Source organism: Cynocephalus volans, chromosome 1 (assembly GCF_027409185.1).
Source record: "Cynocephalus volans isolate mCynVol1 chromosome 1, mCynVol1.pri, whole genome shotgun sequence".
Classification (NCBI taxonomy): Eukaryota; Metazoa; Chordata; class Mammalia; order Dermoptera; family Cynocephalidae; genus Cynocephalus; species Cynocephalus volans.
This window is the reverse complement of record NC_084460.1, coordinates 82661516-82686083: the sequence shown is the minus strand read 5'-3', so window position 1 is coordinate 82686083 and position 24568 is coordinate 82661516. Positions and strand designations below refer to the sequence as shown.

The window sequence follows — 24568 nt, the reverse complement described above, 5'->3', positions numbered from 1 at the left end:
CTACTTCTATCTCTTCAACCCTTTGGTGTCAGTGGGCACAGAGGGATGCCAAACTTCTGCCCCTTCCCTACAGCAACAAAGTGATGTAAGTCAGCCTTCTGATATCGCCCTCTCTAGTAACAGTGAGTTTAGCAGAAGGGAGCTGATCTTACAATACCACAGAGAGATAAAGGCAGTGCAAGTTGTTGACCTACTTTCACTAGAAATGTATGAAAGGGACTGAGGGGGTAGATAAATTTCCATTCCACCAATCTGATATGAGACATGCGAGTCAGTGTCCCACTTTTCCTTGAGTAATGTCAGTGGGCCCAGTGGAAAGCTGAACATACATACTGTATTAAGGTTCTTCAGAGAAAGAGAAAAAATTGGATATAGATATAAATATATGGAAATAGATTTATTATGAAGGATTAGCTTGTGTGACTATGAGAAGTCCCATGGCCTGCCATCTGCAAGCTGTAGGCCCAGGAAAGATGGTCGTGTACTTTCAGTCCAAGTTCAAAGGCCTGAGAACCAGCAGAGCCAAAGGTATAAGTTCCAGTCCAAGTCTGAAGGCCTAAGAATCAGGAGTGCTGATATCTGAAGGAAGGAGAAGATAGATGTCCCAGCCTAAGAAAAGAGAGAAAATTCATTGTTCTTCCTCCTTTTTGTTCTATTCAGGCCCTCAGATGATTGAATGATGACCATCCACATTGATGACAGTGATCTTTTTTACTCAGTCTACCAATTCAAATGCTAATCTCTTCTGTAAACACCCTCATAGACACACCCAGAATTAATGCTTTACCAGCTATCTGAGTATCCCTTAGCTCAGTCACATTGCCACATAAAATTAACCATTACACACATTTACCTGGCTTTCACACTATACCTCAACAGATGCAGAGCCTATTAAAAATATTTTAAACATGAATCAGAGTTTCATAGTATAACCTCCAAAATACCAGGATACAAGTGAAAATTATGCATCAAAACAGAATCAGGAAAATCAAACATAAATGAGAAAAGATAATCAACAGACCTAACACTGAGATGAATCAGATGTTGGAATTATCTGACAAGAATTATAAAGCAGCCATCATAAAAAAGCTTAAAAAAGCAATTACAGCCCACCAAACCACAGTGTCGGCTAATCAGGTGAGCATATGCAGGACCTGAGCCATGCCACACCCTGTCCAGGGGGCCAATGGAGCCACAGGGCCCACCCACACCTGAGCAAGCACTGGAGAGGCTCACAGGCCCCATGAGACTACCACACAGGCCACCCAGGTGAGCACACGCAGGACCTGAGCCATGCTGCACAGTGCCCAGGAGATTGGCACAGCCACAGGGCCCACCTGCACCCAAGCAAGCGCTGGAGGGGCTCACAGGTCCCAGCGAACCACCACACAGGCTGCCTGGGAGAGCGCACACAGGACCTGCTCACTGACTGAACAGGAGCCAAGGCAGCCCACTGCATACTCGACTGCATTGAGAAAAGAGTCACCAGCAAAACCTACAAACAGAGGAAGAAGTCTTCCCCCTCATAACACACTCCAGACTGATAGCAGAATTAAGTGTTCTACCAGGTGACCAAACATCAGTGTAAAAATACTAGAACTATAAATAAACAAGATATGACACCACAAAGGAATATGGTAATTCTCAAGTACCAAACCCCATAGAGCAAGAAACCCTGGAGATGTCTGAAAAGGAATTCCAAGCACTGATTTTAAGAAAACTCCAAGAAATGAGAAGAATCAACTAGAGAACACAATGAAACAAGAAAAAATATCCAGGATATGATGGAGGAAATTTACAAAGAGATTAATAACTTAAAAAAGAATGTAATTCCATTTCTCCTGGAAATGAAGGATTCTCTCAATGAAATAAAAAACAGAACAGAAAGCTTAAGGAGCAGGCTAGAGCAAGCAGAAGAAAGAATCTCAGAATTCGAAGACGGTCTGTTTGAAATAACCCAGGCTGACAAGAAAAAGGAAAAAAGAATGTATAAATATCAAGAAAATTTAAGAGAGTCAGCAGACAACCTCAAGTGCACAAACATCTGAATCATGGGTATTCCAGAAGGGGATAAAGGAAAAGGCATTGAAAACTTATTTGAGGAAGTAAAAACAGGAAAGTTCCCAGGCATAGGAAGGGATACAGACCATCAGATCCAGTAAGCTCAAAGATCCCTAAAAAGAGTCAATCCGAAAAGATCCTCTCCAAGACATGTGATGGTCAAACTGGCAAAACTCAAAGAAAAAGAAAAACTTCTAAAATCAGCAAGAGAAAAGCACCACATCACCTATAAGGGAGCCTCCATCAGACTAACAGCAGATTTCTCAAGTGAAGCCTTACAGGACAGAAGAAAATGGGATGATATATTCAAAAGACTAAAAGAAGAAAATTGCCAGCCAGGAATCCTATACCCAGCATGGTTAGTCTTCAGAAAACTAGGGAGAAATAGTGTATTTCCCTGACAAACAAAAATCATGGGAGTTCACTACCAAAGGACCAGCCCTGGAAGAAATACTCAAAGGAATTCTGCATCTGGAATCTGAAAAATGAAAACCAATATCACAGATTCACAAGAAAGAGCAAAACCCACCATTAAAACAAAAATGCAAATGAGAAAGAATCCAACTAACATTGAAAATGAAAAACAATAAGGGGAAGAAAGGGACAAACATGTAAACAAAAAGCAATATAATGACAGGAGTAAAGCAATACTTATCAATAGCAACCCTAATTGTAAATGGATTAAACTCCCCACTCAAAAGACACAGATTGACTAATTGGATTAAAAAGCTAGACCCAACTATATGCTGTCTTCAAGAGACACACCTCACATATAAAGACAAACACAGACTAAAAGTGAAGGGATGGCAAAAGAGATACCATGCAAATGGACAACAAAAACAAGCAGGGGTAGCTATTCTTATATCAGATAAATTAGACTTCAAACCAAAAAACCACAAAAAGAGATAAAGAAGGCCATTATGTAATAATAAAGGGATCCATCCAGTTACAGGACATAACAATCATAAATATGTATGCACCCAACAGTGGAGCACCTAGATATGTAAAGCAAACACTTTTTATACCTAAGAAAAGAGATAGACCCAAATACAATAATAGTGGATGACCTGAACAGCACTCTCTCACCATTAGACACATATTTCAGGCAACAAATAAAAGAAGAAACACAGCATTTAAACTACACCTTAGACCAATTAAACCTGGCAGACATCTACAGAACACTTTATACAATAACTAGAGAATATACATTCTTATTCTCCATTCTCCAGAATACACTACATACTAGGTCACAAATCAAGACTTAGCAAATTTTAAAAAACTGAAATCATTCCAAATATCTTTCCAGACCACAATGGATTAAAACTGGAAATCAATAGCAAGAAAAATTCTGGAAACTATTCATGTACATGGAAACTGAACATCAGACTCCTGAATGACCTATGGGTCCAAGAAGAAATTAAACAGGAATAAAAAAATTTCTTGAAACTAATGAAAATAAAGATACATCACACCAAAACTTATGGGATACTGCAGAAGCAGTACTAAGAGGGAAGTTTATTGTAATAAATGTTTACATCAAAAGAATAAAAGTTTTCAAATAAATGACCTAACACTATGCCTCAAAAAACTAGAAAAACAACAACAATCCAATCTCAAAAGTAGTAGCCAGAAGGAAATAATCAAGATCAGGGCAGAACTAATTGAAATAGAGACCAAAAAAACAATACAAAAGATCAACAAAACAAAAAGTTGTTTTTTTGAGAAGATACATAAAATAGATAAACCATTAGCTGGCTTAACCAAAAAAAAAAAAAAAAGTATGAGAGAAGATCCAAATAACAAAACTCAGAAATGAAAAGGGAGACATTATAACCGATAGCACAGAAATACAAAGAATCATTACAGATTATTATAAACAATTGTACATGAACAAATAAGAAAACTTGGAGGAAATGGATAAATTTCTGGACACATACAAACTACCAAGGCTGAACCAAGAAGAAATGGAGAACCTGAACAGACCAATAACAAGCAATGAGACTGAAGCAGTAATCAGAAAACTTCCAGCAAAGAAAAGCACAAGACTGGATGGCTTTATTGCTGAAGTCTATCAAACCTTTAAAGAGGAATTAATAACACTTCTCTTCAAACTTTTCCAAAAAATTGAAACAGAAGCCATTCTCCCAAACTCATTCTATGACGCCAGCATCACCCCGATACCAAAACCAGATAAACGGGCAACAAAAAAAGAAAACTACAGGCCAATATCCTTGATGAACACAGATGCAAAAATCCTCAGCAAAATACTAGCAATCAGAGTACAGCAACACATCAAAAAAACTTTACACTATGATCAAGTAGGATCCATCCCAGGGATGCAAGGATAGTTTAACATACGCAAGTCAATAAATGTGATATACCACATCAACAAAACCAAGGATAAAAACCATATGATTATCTCAATTGATGCAGAAAAGGCATTCAATAAACTTCAACATCCCTTCATAATTGAGATTCTCAGCAAATTAGGGAATAAATGGAAAGTATCTCAATACAATAAAATCCATTTATGACAAAACAATCACCAATATCATCCTGAATGGGGAAAAGCTTTCCTTAACAACAGGGACAAGACAAGGATGCCCACTCTCACCACTCCTGTTTAACATAGTATTGGAAGTACTAGCCAGAGAAATTAGGCAAGAGAAAGTAATAAAGGGCATCAAGATTGGAGAGTATGAGGTCAAACTGTCATTGTCTGCCAATGACATGATCTAATATATAGAAAAAGCTATAGACTATAACAAAAAACTCTTACAGATGATTAACAATTTCAGTAATGTTGCAGGATACAAAATCAACACCCAAAAATCAATAGCATTTTTATACTCCAATAACAAACTAGCAGAAAATGAAACCAAGAAAGCATCCATTTACAATAGTTGCCAAAAAAAAAAAAAAAAAAAATAGCTAGGTATCAATTTAACCAAGGAAGTGAAAGATCTCTACAATGAGAACTACAAAACATTACTGAAAGAAATTAAACAGGACACAAAAAAGTGGAAAGACATACCAGGGCTCTTAGATGGGAAGAATTAACATCATGAAAATGTCCATTCTACCCAAAGCAATATACAGATTCAATGCAATCCCCATCAAAATACCAATGACATTCTTCAGAGAAACAGAAAAAGCAATCCAAACATTCAAATGGAACAACAAAAGACCCCAAATAGCCATAGCAATCGTAAGCAAAAAAATAAAGCTGGAGACATAACACTACCTAACTACAAATTATATTACAAAGCTATTGTAACCAAAACGGCATGGTACTGGCATAAAAACAGACACTCGGATCAATGGAACAAAATAGAAAACCTGGGTATGAACCCACATACTTACAGCCAACTGAGATTTGACAAAGGCAGCAAGAACATACATTGGGAAAAAGACTGCTTCTTCAAAATATGGTGCTGGGAAAATTGGACATCCATTTCCAGAAAAATTAAACTGGACCTATACCATTCACCATATATAAAAGTCAACTCAAAATGGATTAAAGACTTAAATATAAAACCTGAAACCATAAAATTACTAAAGGAAAACATAGGGGAAACACTCCAGGTAATAGGACTGGGCAAACACTTTATGAACAAGACCTCAAAAGCATACGCAACAAAAGAAAAAGTAAAAAAGTGGAATTATATCAAACTAAAAAGCTTCCACACAGCAAAGGAAACAATCAACAGAGTGGAAAGACAACCTACAGAATGGGAGAAAATATTTGCAAACTATAGATCTGATAAGGGACTAATACCCAGAATATACAAATAACTCAAACAACTATACAGTAAAAAACCAAATAAGCCAATCAAAAAATGGGCAAAGGAGATGATTTTTCAAAGAAAGACATACAAATGGCCAGCAGGCACAGGAAAAAATGCTCAGCATCACTATTCATCAGAGAAATACAAATCCAAAACACTTTGAAATATCATCTCACCCCAGTTAGACTGGCCTATATTAAAAAGACCAAGAACAACAAATTCTGGTGAGGGATGCAGGGAAAGGGAACTCTTCTACACTCTTGGTGGGACTGTAAACTAGCACATCCATTATGGAAAACAGTACAGAGGCTTCTTAAACAACTACACATAAAACTACCATATGATCCAGGAATCCCATGGATGGGTATAGATCCAGAGAAATGGAAATCATCATGTCAAAGGGATACCTGCACTGCATGTTCATTGCAGCTCTATTTACAATAGCCAAAATATGGAACCAACCTAAGTGTCCATCAACAGATGACTGATAAAGAAAATGTGGTATATATACAAAATGGAATACTACTCAGCCATAAAAAGGAATGAAATTCTGCCATTTGCAGCAACATGGATAAGTCTGGAGAAAACTGTGTTAAGTGAAATAAGCCAGATGAAGAAACACAAATTCTGCATGTTCTCACTCATAACTGGCTTCTAGGAAGAAAAGGAGAGAAGGAGAAAGAGGAGGGAGGGAAGGAGGGGAAAATGAAAGAATGAAGGAAAGAAAGAAAAAAAGAAAAAGCTACAACAATAAGGTGAACTTTCAGGAGAGAACAAAACTAAGGATGCTAGAGATGCGGGGGATGGAGAGAGGATTTGGGAAGTGACAGGTCAGGCAAAGGGTATAAAGAAATATCTCGATTTGTAAGAATGAATATGCTAATAATAAAATCTTAAATTAAATAAATAAAAATAAATAAAAAGATATTACAAATTCTTTTGACACAAAATTAAAAAATAGAAAATCTCAACAAAGAAAAAGATGCTGCAAAAAGAACCAAATAGAAATTACAGAACTGAAAATACAATCAATAGCTGAAATAAAAAACTCACTGAATAAAATAGAGAGGAATGAAAGAGGACAGAATCGGTAAATTTTAAGATAAATAAACAGAATTTACTTAATCTGAACAACAGAGAGAAAATAGAAAAAAAAATTAGTCTCAGGGACTTGCAGAGTAACAAAAGTGTTAATAGTCACATGATCAGAGTCTGAAAAGGAAGAGGGAGAGGGAGTAGGACTAAAGAGTATTCAAAGAAATAATGGCTGGAAACTTCCTGAATATGGTAAGAGATATAAGTCTACAGACTCAACAAGGTGTTTTCATTTTTAGAATAGAAAAGATCCACATAGGAAAACCCAAAGAAATCTATGCCAAGAGACATCATAATTAAACCCCAAAACTGTGACAAATTATGCAGGTATATTGCAATACCTAGATAAACCACTAAGAAACTTATATAAAGTGATATCCTAAAATCACTATAAGTAAATCAAGACATAATTCTAAAAAATATTCAAGAAACCCACAGAAAAACTGAAATCATGCAGAGTAAATATATTCTGACCATAACAGAATCAAACTAGAAATCAATAACATAAAGATAACACAAAAATCTAAAAATACTTGGAACCTAAACAGCACCCAAAGCAAGCAGAAAAGATATGCAAAAAAAAAAAAGAGTAGAAATCAATTAAATTGAAAACAGAAAAACAATAGAGAAAAACCAAACAAAAAGCTGCCTCTTCAAAAAATAAAAAAACGTATAAATCTATAGCAAGAATAAAAAATCTGAAAAAAGATAAGACAGTGCTCACCAATATCAGGAATGAAACAGGAAATATCACCATAGACCCTACAGCCATTAAAAGGATAGAAAGAACAAAGCCCGCACACTAGGCAGGAGCCAGCGCCACCACAATAGGGGAGGCCCAGGTAGGCAAAAATCCCAGGCAGCACCATTGCCCCACCCACACAGTAGGCAGAAGCCTACGCCACCATGTCTGGGGAAGCTACACACCATTTCTTTGTTGGTGGTCCACAACAGCCACCACCATAGCATCTACCACTGCAAGGATGGCTTACTGCCACAGTAGCAGCCATGACCACCATGCACATGCCCCACTGCATATTCAACAGCATTGACACAAGGAGAGTCACTAGAGAAGCCTGGAAAAACAGGAGGAAGTCTTTCTCCTCAAAGTCTACTCCAGAGTAATAGAAGAAGCAACTGGTCTACAAGATGACCAGAAATCAATGTAGAAATACTAGAACTATGAAAAAACCAAGAAAATATGACACCAACAAAAGAATATAGTAATTTTTAAGTACCAGACCCAAAAGAACAGGAAACCCTTGAAATGACTGAAAAGGAATTCCAAGTAACTATCTTAAGGAAACTCAACGAAATAAGAGAAGGCTCAATTAGATAACACAATGAATGAAAAAAAAATATCCAGGATATGAAGGAGGAAATTTATGAAGAGATTAATACTTTAAAAAAGAATATAGCAGAACACGTAAAACTGAAACTCTGTCAATGAAATAAAAAACACAAAAGAGAGCTTAAGCACATATTAGAGCAAGCAGAAGAAACAATTTCTGATCTCAAAGATGGTCTTTATAAAAGAACCCATGCACACAAAAAAAGGGACAAAGAATTTTTAAAAATGAAGAAAGTCTAAGAGAGCAAGCAGACAACCTTAAGCATACAAACATCTGAATCATGGTGTTCCAGCAGGGGAGGAGAAAGGTAAAGGCATTGAAAACCTATTCAATTAAATAATAATGAAAAACCTCCCAGGTATAGGGAAAGACAAGACTTTCAGGTCCAGGAAGCCCAAAGATCCCCAAACAGATTCAATCCAAAAAGATCCTCTCCAAGACACATTATTGTCAAACTGGCGAAGCTCAAAGACAAAGACAATCATAAAAGCAGCAAAAGTGTCAATCACTTATAAGGGAGACTAACAGCAGACTTTTTAATTGAAACTCAACAGGCCAGAAAAAAATGGGATGACAAATTTTAAATACTAAAAGAAAAAAAAACTACCAGCCAAAAAGACTATACCCAGCAAGGCTATCCTTCAGAAATAACAGAGAAATAGTATATTTCCCAGATAAACAAAAACTGCAAGAATTCATCACCATACAACCACTCCTGCAAGGAATTCTCAAGGGAGTCCTGCATCTGGAATCTGAAAAACAATAATCACTACCATGAACACACAAGAGAGAACAAAATCCACTGGTAGAACACAAATGCAAATGAGAAAGAAAAAAGAAGCTAAATCATAACACCTCAAAAAAACAAACACTGAAGACAAATAATAACAGGGGAAGAAGGAACAAAAGATATTTAAAACATCTAAACAAAACATAATAATATGAAGAGTAAGACAATACCTTTCAATAGCAACCCTAAATGTAAGAGTATTAAACTCCCCACTGAAAAGACACAGACTGATGAATTGGCTTAAAAAGCTAGACCCAACTATCTGCTGTCTTTAAGAGACTCACCTTGGGCTGACCCTGTGGCTCACTCGGGAGAGTGCGGCACTGGGAGCGCCGAGGCCACGGGTTCGGATCCTATATAGGGATAGCCGGTGCGCTCACTGGCTGAGCGCAGTGCGGGTGACACCACGCCAAGGGTTGCGATCCCCTTACCGGTCACAAAAAAAAAAAAGAGAGAGACTCACCTCACTTGTAAAGACAAACACAGTCTAACAGTGAAGGGATAGAAAAAGATGCACCACACAAATGTAAACCAAAACAAAGCAGGAGTAGCTATATTGATATCAGGTAAAATAGACTTTAAACCAAAAATCATAAAAAGAGACAAAGAAGGCCACTATATAATGATAAAGGGATCTATCCAGCAAGAAGACATTATAATCATAAATATATCTGTATACAACACTGGAGCACCCAGATATAAAGTAAACACTATTAGACCTAAAGAAAAAGGAAGACCTAAACACAATAGTAGTGGGGGACCTGAACACTCCTTTCTCAGCGTTGGACAGATCATCTAGGCAACAAATCAACAGATAAACATCGGATTTAAACTACACTTAAGACTAATTGGACCTGGCAGATATCTACAGAACATTTCATACAACAACTACAGAATATAAATTCTTCTCATCAACACATGGAACTTTCTCCAAGACAGGCCACACGTTTGTTCACAAATCAAGTCTCAACAACTTTAAGAAAATCAAAATCACCTCAAGTAACTTTTCAAACAACAACAAATTAAAACTAGAAATTAATAACAAGTTAAACTCAGGACATTACAAAAATATGTAAATTAAACAACAGGCTTTTGAATGACCTATGGGTCCAAGAAGAAAATAAACAGTAAATCCAAAAATTTCTTTTCTTTTCTTTTTTTTTCTTTTTTTGTTCTTTGGTTTTTTTGGTGGCTGGCCAGTATGGGGATCCTAACCCTTGGCCTTGGTATTATGACACCATGCTCTAACTAACTGAGCTAGCCAGCAAGCCCTAGTAAATCAGAAAATGTCTTAAAACCAATGAAAATAAAGATACATCATACCAAAACCTATGGGGTACTGAGAAAGCAGTATTAAGAGGGAAGTTTATTGCAATAAATGCCTACATCAAAAAAAAAGAGATATTTCAAATAAACAACCTAACACTATACCTCAAAGAACTAGAAAAACAAGAACAATCCATTCCCAAAGCTAGCAGATGGAAACAAATAATTACGATCAGAACAGAACTAAATGATGTCAAGACCCAAAAAATGATAAAAAAGATCAATGAAATAAAAAGTTGGTTTTTTGAGAGTATAAACAAAATAAACAAACCATTAGCTAGATTAACAAAAAAAAAAGAGCACATATTCAAATAACAAATATCAGAAATGAAAAAGGAGACATTACAACTGATACCACAGAAATATAAAGAATCATTAGAGACTCTTACAAACAACTATATGCCAACAAATATGAAAACCTGCAGGAAATGTATAAAATTTCTGGACACTTACAAACTACCAAGACTGAACAGAAAGCCTGAACAGACCAATAACAAGCAATGAAATTAAAGCAATCATCAGCAGTCTCCCAACAAAGAAAAACCCAGGATCAGATGGCTTTAATGATGAATTCTACCAAATCTTTAAAAAGGAACTCATAACATTTCTCCTCAAATTGTTCAAAAAATTGAAACAGAGGCCACTCTTCCAAACTCATTCTATAACAACTTACACCAAAACCAGACAAAGATACCACAAAAGAGGAAAACTACAGGCCAATATCCTTGATGAACACAGAGGCAAAAATCCTCAACAAAATACTAGCAATCAGAATACATCAACACATCAAAAAAATTATATACCATGATCAAGTGTGACTTACCCCAGGATGAAAGGATAGTTCAACATACACAAGTCAATAAATGTGATACACCACATCAATAGAACCGAGGACAAAAACCATATCATTATCTCAATAGACACAGTAAAAGCTTTCAACAAAATTCAACATCTCTCCATAATAAAAGCTAAATTTAGGTCTAAAAGGAAAATACTTCAACACAATAAAAGCTATATATGACAAGCCCACCACCAATGTCATCCTGAATAGGGAAAAGCTGAAGGCTTTCCACTTAAGAACAGGAACAAGATAAGGATGTCCAGTATCACCACTCCTATTTAACAAAGTATTGGAAATACTAGCTAGAGCAATCAGGCAAGAAAAAGAAATAAAGGGCATCAAGATTGGAAAAGACAAAGTCAAACTGTCCCTGTCTGCAGATGGGGATGACCTGATCCTATATTTGGAAAAACCTAAAGATTCTACCAAAAAACTCTTGGAACTGATTAACAATTTCAGTAATGTCACAGGATACAAAATCAATACCACAAAATCAGTAGCATTTATACTCTCCAACAACAAACTAGCAGAAAAAGAAATTGAGAGAATAAGCCCATTTACAATAGTCACCAAAAACATAAAATACCTAGTAATAAATTTAATGAAGGAGGTAAAAGATCTCTATAATGATAACTACAAATCACTGAACAAAGAAATTAAAGTCACAAAATAGTGGAAAGTTATTCCATGCTCTTGGATTGGAAAAATCAACATTGTGAAAATGTCCATACTACCTATCCAAAGCAGTCTACAGATTTAATGCAATCCAATGACATTCTTCACTGAAACAGAGAAAAACAATCCTAACATTCACAAGGAACAACAAAAGACCCTGAATAGCCAAAGCAATTCTAAACAAACAAATTTTTAAAAAGGCGGAGACATAACACTACTTGACTTCCAATTATTCAACAATGTTATACTAACCAAAACAGCATGGTACAGGCATAAAAAGACACTCAAATTAATGGAACAGAATGGAGAACCCAGAAATCAACTCAAAGAGTTACAGCCAACTGATCTGAGACAAAGGCAGCAGAAGCATACATTGGGGAGAAGACTGCCTCTTCAATAAATGGTGCTGGGAAAATTGGACATTCATATGCAGAAGAATGAAACTAGAACATACCAAAATCAACTCAAAATGGAGTAAAGACTTAAAAGTATAATACTAGAAACTATAAAACTACTAAAGGAAAACATAGGGGAAACACTTCAGGAAGTAGGACTGGGTAAAGACTTTATGAATAAGACCCCAAAAGCACAAGCAACAAAAGAAAAATAAGTGGTATTATATCAAACTAAAAAGCTTCTGCACAGCAAAGGGAACAATCAACAAAGCGAAAAGACAACCTACAGAATGAGAAAAAATATTTGCAAACTAGACATCTGACAAGCAGTTAATATCTGGAATACACAATGAACTCAAATAACTACATGATAAAAAAAAATAATAACCAGTTAAGTAATGGGCAAAGAAGCAAAGTAGACATTTTTTGAAGGAAGACATACAAATGGTGAACAGGTACTTGAAAAAATGCTCAACATCACTAATCATCAGGAAAATGCAAGGCAAAACCATACTGAGATATCATCTAACCCAATTAGACTGGCCATAATCAAAAACATTGAGAATAACAAATGCTGGCAAGGAAGCAGAGAGAGGGGAACTCTCCTATACTGTCTGTGAGAGTGTAATTTAGTACAGCCACTATAGAAAACAGCATGGAGAGTTCACAAACTACAGATAGAACTACCATATGATCCAGCAATCCCACTTCTGGGTATATACCCAACGGAATGGAAATCATCACATTGAAGGGATACCTGTGCTCCCATGTTCATCGCAGCTCTATTTACAATAGCCAAGATATGGAGCCAACCCAAATGTCCATAGACAGAAGACAGACAACTGGATAAGGAAAATGTGGTATATATACAAAATGGAATACTACTCAGGCATAAAAAAAAATGAAATTCTGCCATTTGCAACATGGATCAGCTTGGAAAAAATTATGGGAAGTGAAATAAGCCACACACAGAGGGAAATACACCACATGTCCCCACTCATAAATGAGAGCTAAAGAGAAAGAAGGAAGGAAAGAAAGACCACAGGTGCATTGAACTTGCAGAGGAAGAGAAAAGAACTAAGGTTGTGGGGCAGGGATAAGAGGGCTTGGGGAGAGGTTGGGTAGGGGACACAGGAAATAATTGTAATTTGCTCACCAAATTGTAGCATGCTCACCAAATCTTCGGTACAAGTGCTGATGGTCAATTCAATGTCCTATGAATATGGATAATCAATTTTTTTTAAAAAGGATAGAAACAGAGAATACTATAAACATTAGTGTCATAATTTTGACAACATAGAAGGAATAGAACAATTGTTTGAGAACCACAAACTACCAATGCTCAACCAAAATGAAATAGGTAACTTGGATAGTCTTATACCCCTTAAAGACATTGAATTTGTAATTGAAAAGTTTCCTGAAAAGTAATTTCCAAGCCCATATGGTTTCACTGGAGAATAGTACCAAACATTTAAAGATTAATTAACAATGATTTTACATAAAAATACAAGAAGAAGGACCACTTCCCAACTCATTTTATGAGGCCAATATTACCAGATACCAAAACCAGACAAAGATACTATAAAATAATGAAAACTAACTACCAATATCTCAATAATTTAAACATAGAAACTCTCAACAAAATATTAGCAAATCAAATTCAGCAAACATATCCAATATACCAAAATCACATGGATTTATTCTAAGAATGCAGGCTGGTTCAACATTTTTAAATTAATATATGCCACCATATCTACAGCATTAAGGAGAAAAATCATATGATCATACAAAAGGAAATAGAAAAAACATTTAACAAAATCCAACACTCTTTATGATAAACACTCTCAGAAAACTAAGAATAGAGGGGCACTTCCTCAACTTGATAAAGAGCAACTACAAAAAGCCTACAAATGACTTCACATTCAATGCAGTAAAAGACTGTATGCTTTTCCTTTAAGACTGAGAACAACACAAGGATGTCCATTCTCTCACCGCACTTATTTGACATATTACTGCAAGTTTTAATCACTGTAACAAGGCAAAAAAAAAAAAAAAAAAAAAAAGAAAGAAAAGAAAATGGTAAGGAAGAAACAAAACTGTCTATAAGTGAGGTAACATGATTGTGCAGAAAATCTCATGGAATATACAGAAAGACTCCTAGAACTAATAAGAGTTCAGCAAGGCCACAGAACATAAGATAAACATACAAAAATCAATTGCATTTCTATATACTAACAATGAACATGTGGAAAACAATATTAAAAACACAAGACCATCAAGACCATTTATAATTGCTCCAAAGAAAATTAAATACTTAAATATAAATTAACAACACCTGTATAAGATCTGAATGCTGATAATTACAAAATGCTTATGAATAAAATCGAGTAAGAACTAAATAAATGGAGCGATAGACTGTGTTCATGGACTGGAAGACTTAGCATAGTAAAAATGTCAATTCTCCCCAAATTGGTACACAGGTTTAAAGCAATTCCTATTAAAATACCAGAAATATGGTTTGGAGACATAAACAAGCTTATTCTGAATTTTATAAAGAAAGGCAAAGGAACAAGAACTAAAACAATCTTTAGAAAGAAGAGTAAAATGGGAGAAATCACTCTTATCATTAATATTAAGGCCAATTATATAGCTACAATAATCAAAGCTGTGTGGTATTGGTAAGAATAGACACATAGATCAAAAGAACAAAATAGAGAACCCAGAAATAAATTCACATAAATTGTGCCTAACTGATTTTTACAAATGTGCAAAAGCAATTAAATGGAGGAAAGGTAGCCTTTTTAACAAATGGGCTGGAGCACTTGGACATCTACAAGCAAAAAAATGAATCTCAACCTAAGTTTCACACCTTATAAAAAACATACTCAAAATAAATCACGGTATTAAATGTAAAACATAAAAGTATCACACTTTAAAAAAAAAATAGGGTAAAATCTTCAGGATTCATGGCTAGGCAAATAGTTCTTAGACTTGATAACAAAAGCATGATCCGTCAAAAGGAAAACTGATAAACTGAATCTCACCTACAGTAAAAACTTTTGCTCTGCAAAAAGCCCTGAGAAGAGGGTGAAAAGACAAGCTACAGACTGGAAGAATATCTTTACAAACCACATATCCAAAAAAGGGCTAGAATCTAGAATACAAAAAGCATTCTCAAAACTCAACAATACAAAAGCAAACAATCCAATTAGAAAATAGGCAAATTATATGAATAGACATTTCACCAAAGAGACTACACACAAAGCAAATTATTATTGATTAAATTGTGTTCCTTGCAAACGTCATATGTTGAATGCTGAACCTCCAATTAGAAATATGACATTTAGGGAGGTAACTAATATTAAATAAGGTCATGAAGGTGGGGCCATAATCCAACAGGATTGGTGTCTATATAAAGAGGAAGAGATACCAGGATAATGAATTGTGGGACAATGAAGTGAAAGAAACTCATTTGAAAAGCCTACACACTGTATGATTCCAACTATATGACCTTCTGGGAAAGGCAGAACCATGGACACATAATAAATGACATTCTCTCTCTCCATTTATACACAAAGAAGAAGCCAGGTGTGAAAATGAGAAGGCAGCCTCCTGCAAGCCTCCAGGAGGAGAGGCCTCCCAGAAACCAAATTTGCTGGCACTTCGTTCTGAGACTTCTAGCCACCAGAACTGGGAGAAAATAAATTTCTGTTGTTTAAGCCACTCAGTCTATTTTGTTATAGTAGCCCTAGTAGACTAAATACACATGAAAAGATGTTTAACATCACTAGCCATTAGGGAAATGCAAATTAAAACCACAATGAGGTACACACTTATCAGAATGCCTAAAATAAAAAAGTGACATCAAATGTTGGTGAGGGTGCAGAGAAACTGGATTACTCATATAATGTCAATAAGAATGTAAAATGTTACAGCCATTCTAGAACACTGTTTGAAAGTTTCTTATAAAACTAAACATGCAACTGCCATACAACCCAGCAATTGCACTCTGGGCATTTATCCCAGAAAAACAAAAAATTACATTCACACCAAAACCTGTATACAAATATTCATAGCATCTTTATAATAGTGAAAAACTAAAAGCAACCCTTATGCCCGTCTATGAATGATCAAGGTGAATAATTAAAATATGGCAAATCCACACCATGGTATACTACTCAGCAACAAAAGGAATGAACTATTGTAATACACAAGAACTTGGATGAATATCAAGGAAATTGTACTGAGTGAAAAGTCTATCCCAAGAGATTATATACTCTATGATTCCATTTATATAACATTCTTGAAAGGACAAAATTATAGAATGGTGGTTTCTAGGGGTCAGAGGCAGGGAGGAAGATGGGTGGTCATCAGTATAAAAGGGATTGCCCTTTTTCTCAAAACTGAGAAAGTTTTGTCATGATGGAACTGTTCTGTCTGTATCTTGACTGTATCAATATCAATATCCTGATTGTGATATCATACTATAGTTTTATAAACTGCTACCATTGGGGAAACTGGGTAAAGGGTATACAGGATCTCTATTCTTTCTTACAAATACATGTGAATCTACAATTATCTCAAAATTGAATGTTAAATTAAAAAAACAATTAAATCCTAAACACATATTTCTGACCAATAACCTGCTATTACAGCTCTTCAATTCTCTGAAATAAACACCCGGCTCTCATCAACGTGCCACTCTACTGATGGCTGTGAAAGGTATAATTTACCAGATATGTCATTCTGGCCTGCTGGTAAGTGAGTATTATAAGTTTACAGCAATAACTTCAATAAGCTGAATTTCATTAAAATTAAAACCTGCTCTGCAAGAGAATGAGAAGACAAGCTACAGATTGGCAGAAAATATTTGAAAAAGACACATATGATAAAGGATTGTTATCTAAAATATACAAAGAACTCAACGATAAGAAAACAACCTGATTTAAAAATGGTCAGAAGATGTGAATAAACATCTCACAAAGATATATGACGGTACTTCAAAAAGTTTGTAGAAAAATAGAAGTAAAGAAATGCAAATCTTTCCATGAGCTTTTTGGAGACTCCCTTATATAGATGGCAAATTAAAACAACAATGACATATTAAACTATACCTATTAGAATGAACAAAATCCGAAATACTGAAAACATCAAATGCTGGCAAGGATGTGGAATAAGAAGAACTCTCACTCATTGCTGTTAGGAATGCAAAATAGTCCAGTCACTTTAGAAGACAATTTGGCAGTTTCTTACACAGACAACTTTGGGTGATAATGATGTGTCAGTATAGCTATAGTTGAAAAAACTTAAGTAGGTCAAGAATAATATTCTATATTAACAAATATATGTAATCCAAAAATGTTAGTTTTATATACCCCATCAAAGTAAAGATATATAGATATATAGATATATAGAACAGCACAATTAACTAGTGTAATTTAAGGATCTATTAAAATGTTATATCCATAAAACAAAGAATATGTACCCTTTTCAAGTAGCTATGGAATATTTCCTAAACTTATTGTTTATTAAACTTAGTAAGTTCTCCTAAATAGGTTACAATCTCTATCTGCAATGGAATAAAAATAGACATAAATAAAAGGATAGCCAAAAAAAACCTATCCACTTAGAAAGTTAAAAACATTCTTCCAAGTATTTCTTGGGTTAAAGAGGAAACTGAACTTCCATTTTATTTAGAAGCAAATGAAAACAAAATACTATTATCAAAAGGTTCGTTGTTGCCAAAACTTGTCACCACAGGGAAACTTGATAGCTTTAAAAGTATTTATTAGAAAAAGAGACTAAAAACAAATTAACCAAGACTCCAACTCAAGTATCTAGGAAGAGAACTAGAAATCAAAGAAAAGATTAAAAACAAAATACAAATAAGAGCACAAATGAAACAGAAACGAACTGAAAAGAAACAGATTTGATTAATTAAACCAAAATCCGGTTCTCTGAAGAGGCCAATGAAATAGACAAATATGTTTGTTTTCCTAGGAAATAAAAAGATCTCTCTACCTCTCTCCCTCTCTCCCTCCCTCATCTCTTTTTCAATCAAATACACATAATCAACCTAAGGAAAGAAAAAGGGGGTCATTACATATACAGAAGAAAACTTTTAAGTAAGATGATTCTACATATTACTAAATACCAAGAAATTTGAAATGATAAGTAAAATGTTAAACTGTCTACGAAAATACAAATTTCTAAAATTGACTCAAGAAGAGGTAAAAATCCAAAAATAAACCAATAATTATAGAGGAAACATAATAGGTCATCAAAATTCTACCACCCAAAAAAGATACATTTTTTATTTTATTTAATTTTTCTGTTTGTTTGTTTTTTATAAAAGATACATTTTTTTATGAAGGAGATCTATAAAAGCTGCAAGAAGGAATAGGCAACTCGTGTGTTATTCAAAATGTCTGCTTCTTACCTTATTATAAGAAACTGGTATAAGCCAGGCTTCATACCCTGTATGAAAACTACACACAAAAAAAGAAAACTACAGGCCCACCTCACCTGTGAACATAGATGTAAAAATGTATATAATGTATTAGCAAATTAATCCAGTACTCTATTTAAAAAAATGCTATTCATAAATTGTTTCATACATCACTAGTACTATAAGCAATTATTTTAGTGTTACAGAGACAAAACACTTTTAATGAGTATATATTTATTTTTTAACCTTCTATTTATGGTAAGTGATAATGTTTCTCCACCTACTATACTCACAGAAACACACATATTTAAGGAAGTATTTTCAGAAAAATAGTACACAGTACTTATAGCAGTGGCAAAAATCATGAATAAGATAAGCAAATACCTAAAATTTAGGGGATCCTGAAATACATACCATAATTAAAATGGCTTTATACCAAAAATTTAAGTGTAGCTTCATGTTAGATAACCTATTAGTATATTTATTACATAAGCAGATTAAAAGAGAAAAATCATATGATCATCCCAACAGAAGATGGAAAAGCATTTATTAAAATTCAATAACCATTTCTGATTAAAAAGTAAACTTTAAAGAGCTAGAAGTAAAAGGGGAATTCCTTAAATTGATAAAAGGCATCTTTATGAAAGCTATAGCAAACATCCTATTTAACACAGTAACACACTCTACAGGTTCACATTGAATTAGAAATAAAGACAAAGATGTGCTCTACAGGTTTACTATTCAACACTATTTTATAAGTCCAATCCAATTTAATAAGACAAGAAGGAGAGAGGGAAAGGTATACCTATTAGAAATAAAAAGATAAGACAGTTACTACTGCATATGATGTGACTGTTTTGTGTGTACGTATTATGAATATATATAACATATATTCAAGAAAATCAACTGAAAAACACATACAAGTAATAAATGAATTCAGTAAGGGAGTTAGAAACAAAATCAATACACAAAAATCAATAACATTAAGAAAAATTTTTAAATGTAATAAAAAAGATTCCATTGCCAACAGCAACAAAAATTATATGTTTAGGAATTAAACTAATACAGAATATGCAAGAAAATTATAAAATTTTATTGAGGGATTTAAAAAACATCTGAATGAATGGGGATGGGGGTGGGGAAGAAATATGTTCCAGGATAGGAATTCTCAAGTTATAAAGATGTCAATTCTCAAGATATCTAATTGCCCTAGAAAGTAAGTGCAACCCCAATTTAAATCATAATACATAATGTTTTATGAAATCTGACAAGCTGATTCTAGAGTTCATCTAGAATAGCAAATATACTAGAAAAGCCAATATAACCTGAACAGCAAAACAAAGACTTGTCCTACAAAATACCAAGTATATTATAAAGCTAAAGCAGTTTAAAGTGTAGTACTGATCCATTGATAGATAACAGATCAATAACACAAAATAGAGAATCCAAAAATAGACTAAAGAGAAATTAATAGATGGAATTCCAGATGAGAGAGAAAAGATGTAGGATTTAATGAATAATATTGGGAAAACAAGCCAGACATGTGAAAAACAACAGCAAACACGAAATTATAAATCTACTTTATATTATACGAGGGTACTTCAAAAAGTATGTAGAACAATGGAATTAAAAGATAATGTGAATTTGTCCATGAACTTTCTGAAGTACCCACATACACAAAAAGTAATTCCAAATTGATTAAAAAGCTAATTCTGAAACAAAAACACTGTAAGTTTAACATATGTTCTTTTCATTTGCCCAAATCTATTCCCTCTTCTTCTGATAATAATCCTGTAATTTTTCTTTAATGGATAGCTTTCCTTCATTGTATGAAGTCTCCGTAGAAATGTCAATTAAGGTTCCCCTCCTCCTCAGGCTAATGGGGTGAAGTGGGGGTAGGAGTCACGTAACTCAAATGAAGCCAAGTAGACTCTCCCTTCTGGGATTTGAATCTTGAAGGAAATGATGCAAAGAAGAAAAAGTTGAGCTAATTCACCTTAAAGAGATTTCCCAAATCCTTGAACAAGCTCTGTTTCTTGACAATTTCCAGAGCCTTTCTTTCAATGAGCTACCACTTCCTGCTCTTCCAGTAAATTACTTTGTGTGTGTGAGTTAGTGTTAGAGTAAGTTTCTGTTGTTTGCAACCAAAAGAAATGGACACAGAACCCTAACTGACCAGAGCTTAACATAGAATCGTAGAATAGTGCGCGCGCGCGCACGCACACACGCACACGCACACACACACACACACACACACAAAGATTAGGCAAAAAATACAAGAAACAAAGTAAAAAGATAAGCAACCATGAGTAAATATTAACAGCATATATAAACAAAGTATAATGCCAATATTTTACTAAAATCTCCCACAAATAAACAAAAATAAACAAGTAACTCAATAGAAAACTGGCAAAATACGTTTATGGTAATCAACAGAGGAAAGAAATATAAATGTCTAATAAAGATATGAAAAAATGTGCAGTTTCATCGGCAAAAAAAAAATTAAATAACCACAAGGTAACATTTTTTTCACTCAAGAGACTGAGAAAAATTAAGATGTAGAAAAATGGCCATTTCATGAACTATTAGCCAAATATAATCTAATACTATCTTCTCAAAGAACAATTTGGCATAATACCCATCAAAATTTTAAATTGACATTTGCTTTTTTTCAGCAATTTCAATTCTATGAATTTATCTTATGAAAAAACATATGTTCAGAAAAATGTAAATACAAATACTATACGTAATAATAAAAATTGTAAATAATATAAATGTTAAAAAGAGAAATGTTTAAGTACATTATGGTATATTCTTAGTAAAGAAAATATTGCAGTTCAGAAGAGGTAGATCTATACACATTAACATGAGATAATTTCCCATATATACCTAAGTAGCAAAAGTAAGTCATGGAGCAATGTTTATAACATGCTGCTTATGTTCAAAAGTAGTCTATTCAAAAATAAAGACATAAAACTATGTGTATTAAGGAAATACATCTACAGTAAATGCAAAGGCTCAATGAAGGATTTAGCAAGATATATACCAAACCATTAAAAGCAATTTTACCTCCAGTAAAAAGAATGCAATCAGCAGGACTTTCTTGTCTTTTGTTCTATACACATCCTTCACTTCATGTGTTTATGTATTACTTGTACAATACAATATTTTATTAAAGAAAGAAAAGTGTGAATAACACCAACAAAGGAATCCCTGACAGGCAAAAAAAACCCTCCAAATTTAAAATTTAAAATTGAATACTTCAAATTTTTTAATTTTTCCACTCAAATATTATAAAATATTATTAAGATCTGAAATTGAAAAAACTATAAACAAAGTTTTATTGGTAAAAGACTGAGAAATATATGACTCAATTGGCATTTATTATAATTATAGATTTTTATATAAAATTTTAAAACACAATCTAATAAAAGTACTTAATCCTGAGATTTAAGAAAGTTTCTACTTTTACATAGACACGATATTAAATTCATTAACTCAAGGTTCACTAATATCAACTGTCATAATCAAGAAACTTTCATTCATAGGAAAAACCATAAAACACCATCAAAAACCCTTCTGTAGAAGTGTCCATTTAAGCTCATTGAAGTGTCTTTAGGCAGACTAAATTGCTGACTAGATTCTATAGTGTTAGGAATCCATTCTTTAATTTTATTCCTATTTCAATGATTTAGAATCATACACTAAATTCTTAGATGTTGGCATCCTTTTCAAAACACAGAAACCTTATTTTATAAACCTAACAATTCAAAGCCATTTAAAAATAAATGTTAGGTATCAAAAACTATCAAAATTCATCTGATTTTGAATTCCTAATGATAAAAAGTAAGATATTCATCTGGGAGAAAAAAAAATCGACCCATCCCAACTTACAGTTATTGAGTTAATTGGTTTCTAATTATTCACATAATAAATATATGCCTCAAAAGAAAGCTGCAAACTATAATTAATATTATATGTAGTAATTATTAATATAATTAATGAACAAACAAATGTAAAGTATAAATTATACCTGACATAGGGAAATTCCAGAAAAACATTCAAAGTCTATTTTCTGTACTTTCCTTTCAAATTAAATAAATAAGAGAAAAGAAAAACATACTCCCACCTTTCTGTTCTGGATTCATTGTCAATTTTGTACTGTTCGAAAGCTTGGCTGAGAGACTGCAGCTTTTCTTGAAGTCTCTTTTCACGTTCTACACTTTCTTGATAAAATTTCAACTCTTTTTCCATTGCTTTCACTTTTTCTTCCATAGCCTTAAATTCATGAAGAATTAAATAGCTGACGCCGCAGTACTTACAAACTTTTTCTTCAGGTGACATCTAGAAAATAGAATATACATTTACTGAAATGGTATTTTTTAATTCTGAAAAATAACAGTTCAACTGAGGATGTTATTGCAACCATGCTAGTTGAATGAAGTAAATACATTGTGTACTATGCCATGGAATAATAATTATGACATTGCCTATATCTGAATAAAATTTTAAAAACTAGTGTATTGACTCTGACACAAAATCTTGGAATTAGAAAAGGGTCTTTCAGAATAATTATCCCTCCAAGGTATCTCTAAGAATGATTTACTCTTGAAACATTTTCCATGAAATAAAACTAAAAATGGTGAAAATATCTTCACAATTCTTGTTTTAAGATGAGTTTTCCATGAAATGAGGAGAAATCAGTGGACTTTCACTGCCAGCTATTCTGTGATCCTGGAAATGCCTCTTGGCTTTTGCAGATCTTACTTTCCTCATTTGTAAAATTATGGCATTGGACCAAATGAAATCTAAGTTCCTATTCAGTTTCAACATTATATGATTCTTACAAAATTTAACATTCTGTCATAAACCTACAAATATGAAGAACACTATGAACCTAATTTCTTCTCCCTAAATCAGTTATTTCCCCTCAGTAGGTATGCTTATAACCACTTTATACATAAAAAACTGAGACTATTGAAGTTAAATAACCAGATGATATGTGGAGAAGTTGGGATTAAAACCCAGGTCTATTTAAAACCAGTACCCATGCCTTTAACCAGTTGTATTATACTTATATTTATCTACCATGTATGTCAGCTAAATCCACTTACTTCCTTCAGAGAGTGTGTTTGTATTACTCTGACCAGCATAGGGGTGGTGAAAGATGAAATTTCAGCACAACGAGGTGAAAGATAGTTCTTTTTTTCTGCCTCATATATAAATATTCCTCAAGTAGCCTCTGCTTGTTTTACTATTCACAAAGGATATGAGACTGTTTAATGAAATACTTGCTCTAGGACACTAAGTTGAAATCAACTCTCAGGGGCTGCCCAGTTAGCTCTGTTGGTTAGAGTGCAGCCTTGTAACCCCAAAGTCAAGCATTTGAATACCATACCAGACAGCCCCCTCCAAAATAAAATTAAATTTAAAAAAAAGAAGAAGAAATCAACTCTTGAATCATTTGAGGCATACTTACTTTTTAAAAAAGTTTATGGTCCTTTCCTCCCCTCGCCCCAGCCACCTCCCCTCCGGTCACCTGGGTGTTCTCTCCCTCCCGAAAGGCCTGTGCAACCCGCTGCCACAGATTGCCCTACTATTCAGATTTTCCTTAAGAAAGTCTCAGCGCCCCTGCGTCTTCACTGGCCTGCATCCAACCAAGACCAACCCATGGCTACAACACTTTGCTGCCCCCAAACCTTCTCCCTCTTGCCCCACCTGCTTTGTAAAGGTTTTTTCAAGATGGCGGTGGCTGCGGCGGCTGGCGCGGAGTAGCTGAGGTGGAAAAGGCGGCCAC

General features: G+C 34.1%; 1 protein-coding gene across 1 annotated transcript in view; it reads right to left on the bottom strand.

Annotated features, from left to right (window-relative positions):
• The window catches only part of LEKR1 (leucine, glutamate and lysine rich 1), a 190207-nt gene extending 167092 nt beyond the window's left edge, over positions 1-23115 (bottom strand). The window contains exon 1 of the mRNA XM_063096049.1: positions 22901-23115. Within this exon, the coding sequence (XP_062952119.1) occupies positions 22901-23115 (215 nt within the window). The remainder of the gene's footprint in view (positions 1-22900) is intronic.
• Positions 23116-24568: the final 1453 nt, after the last annotated feature.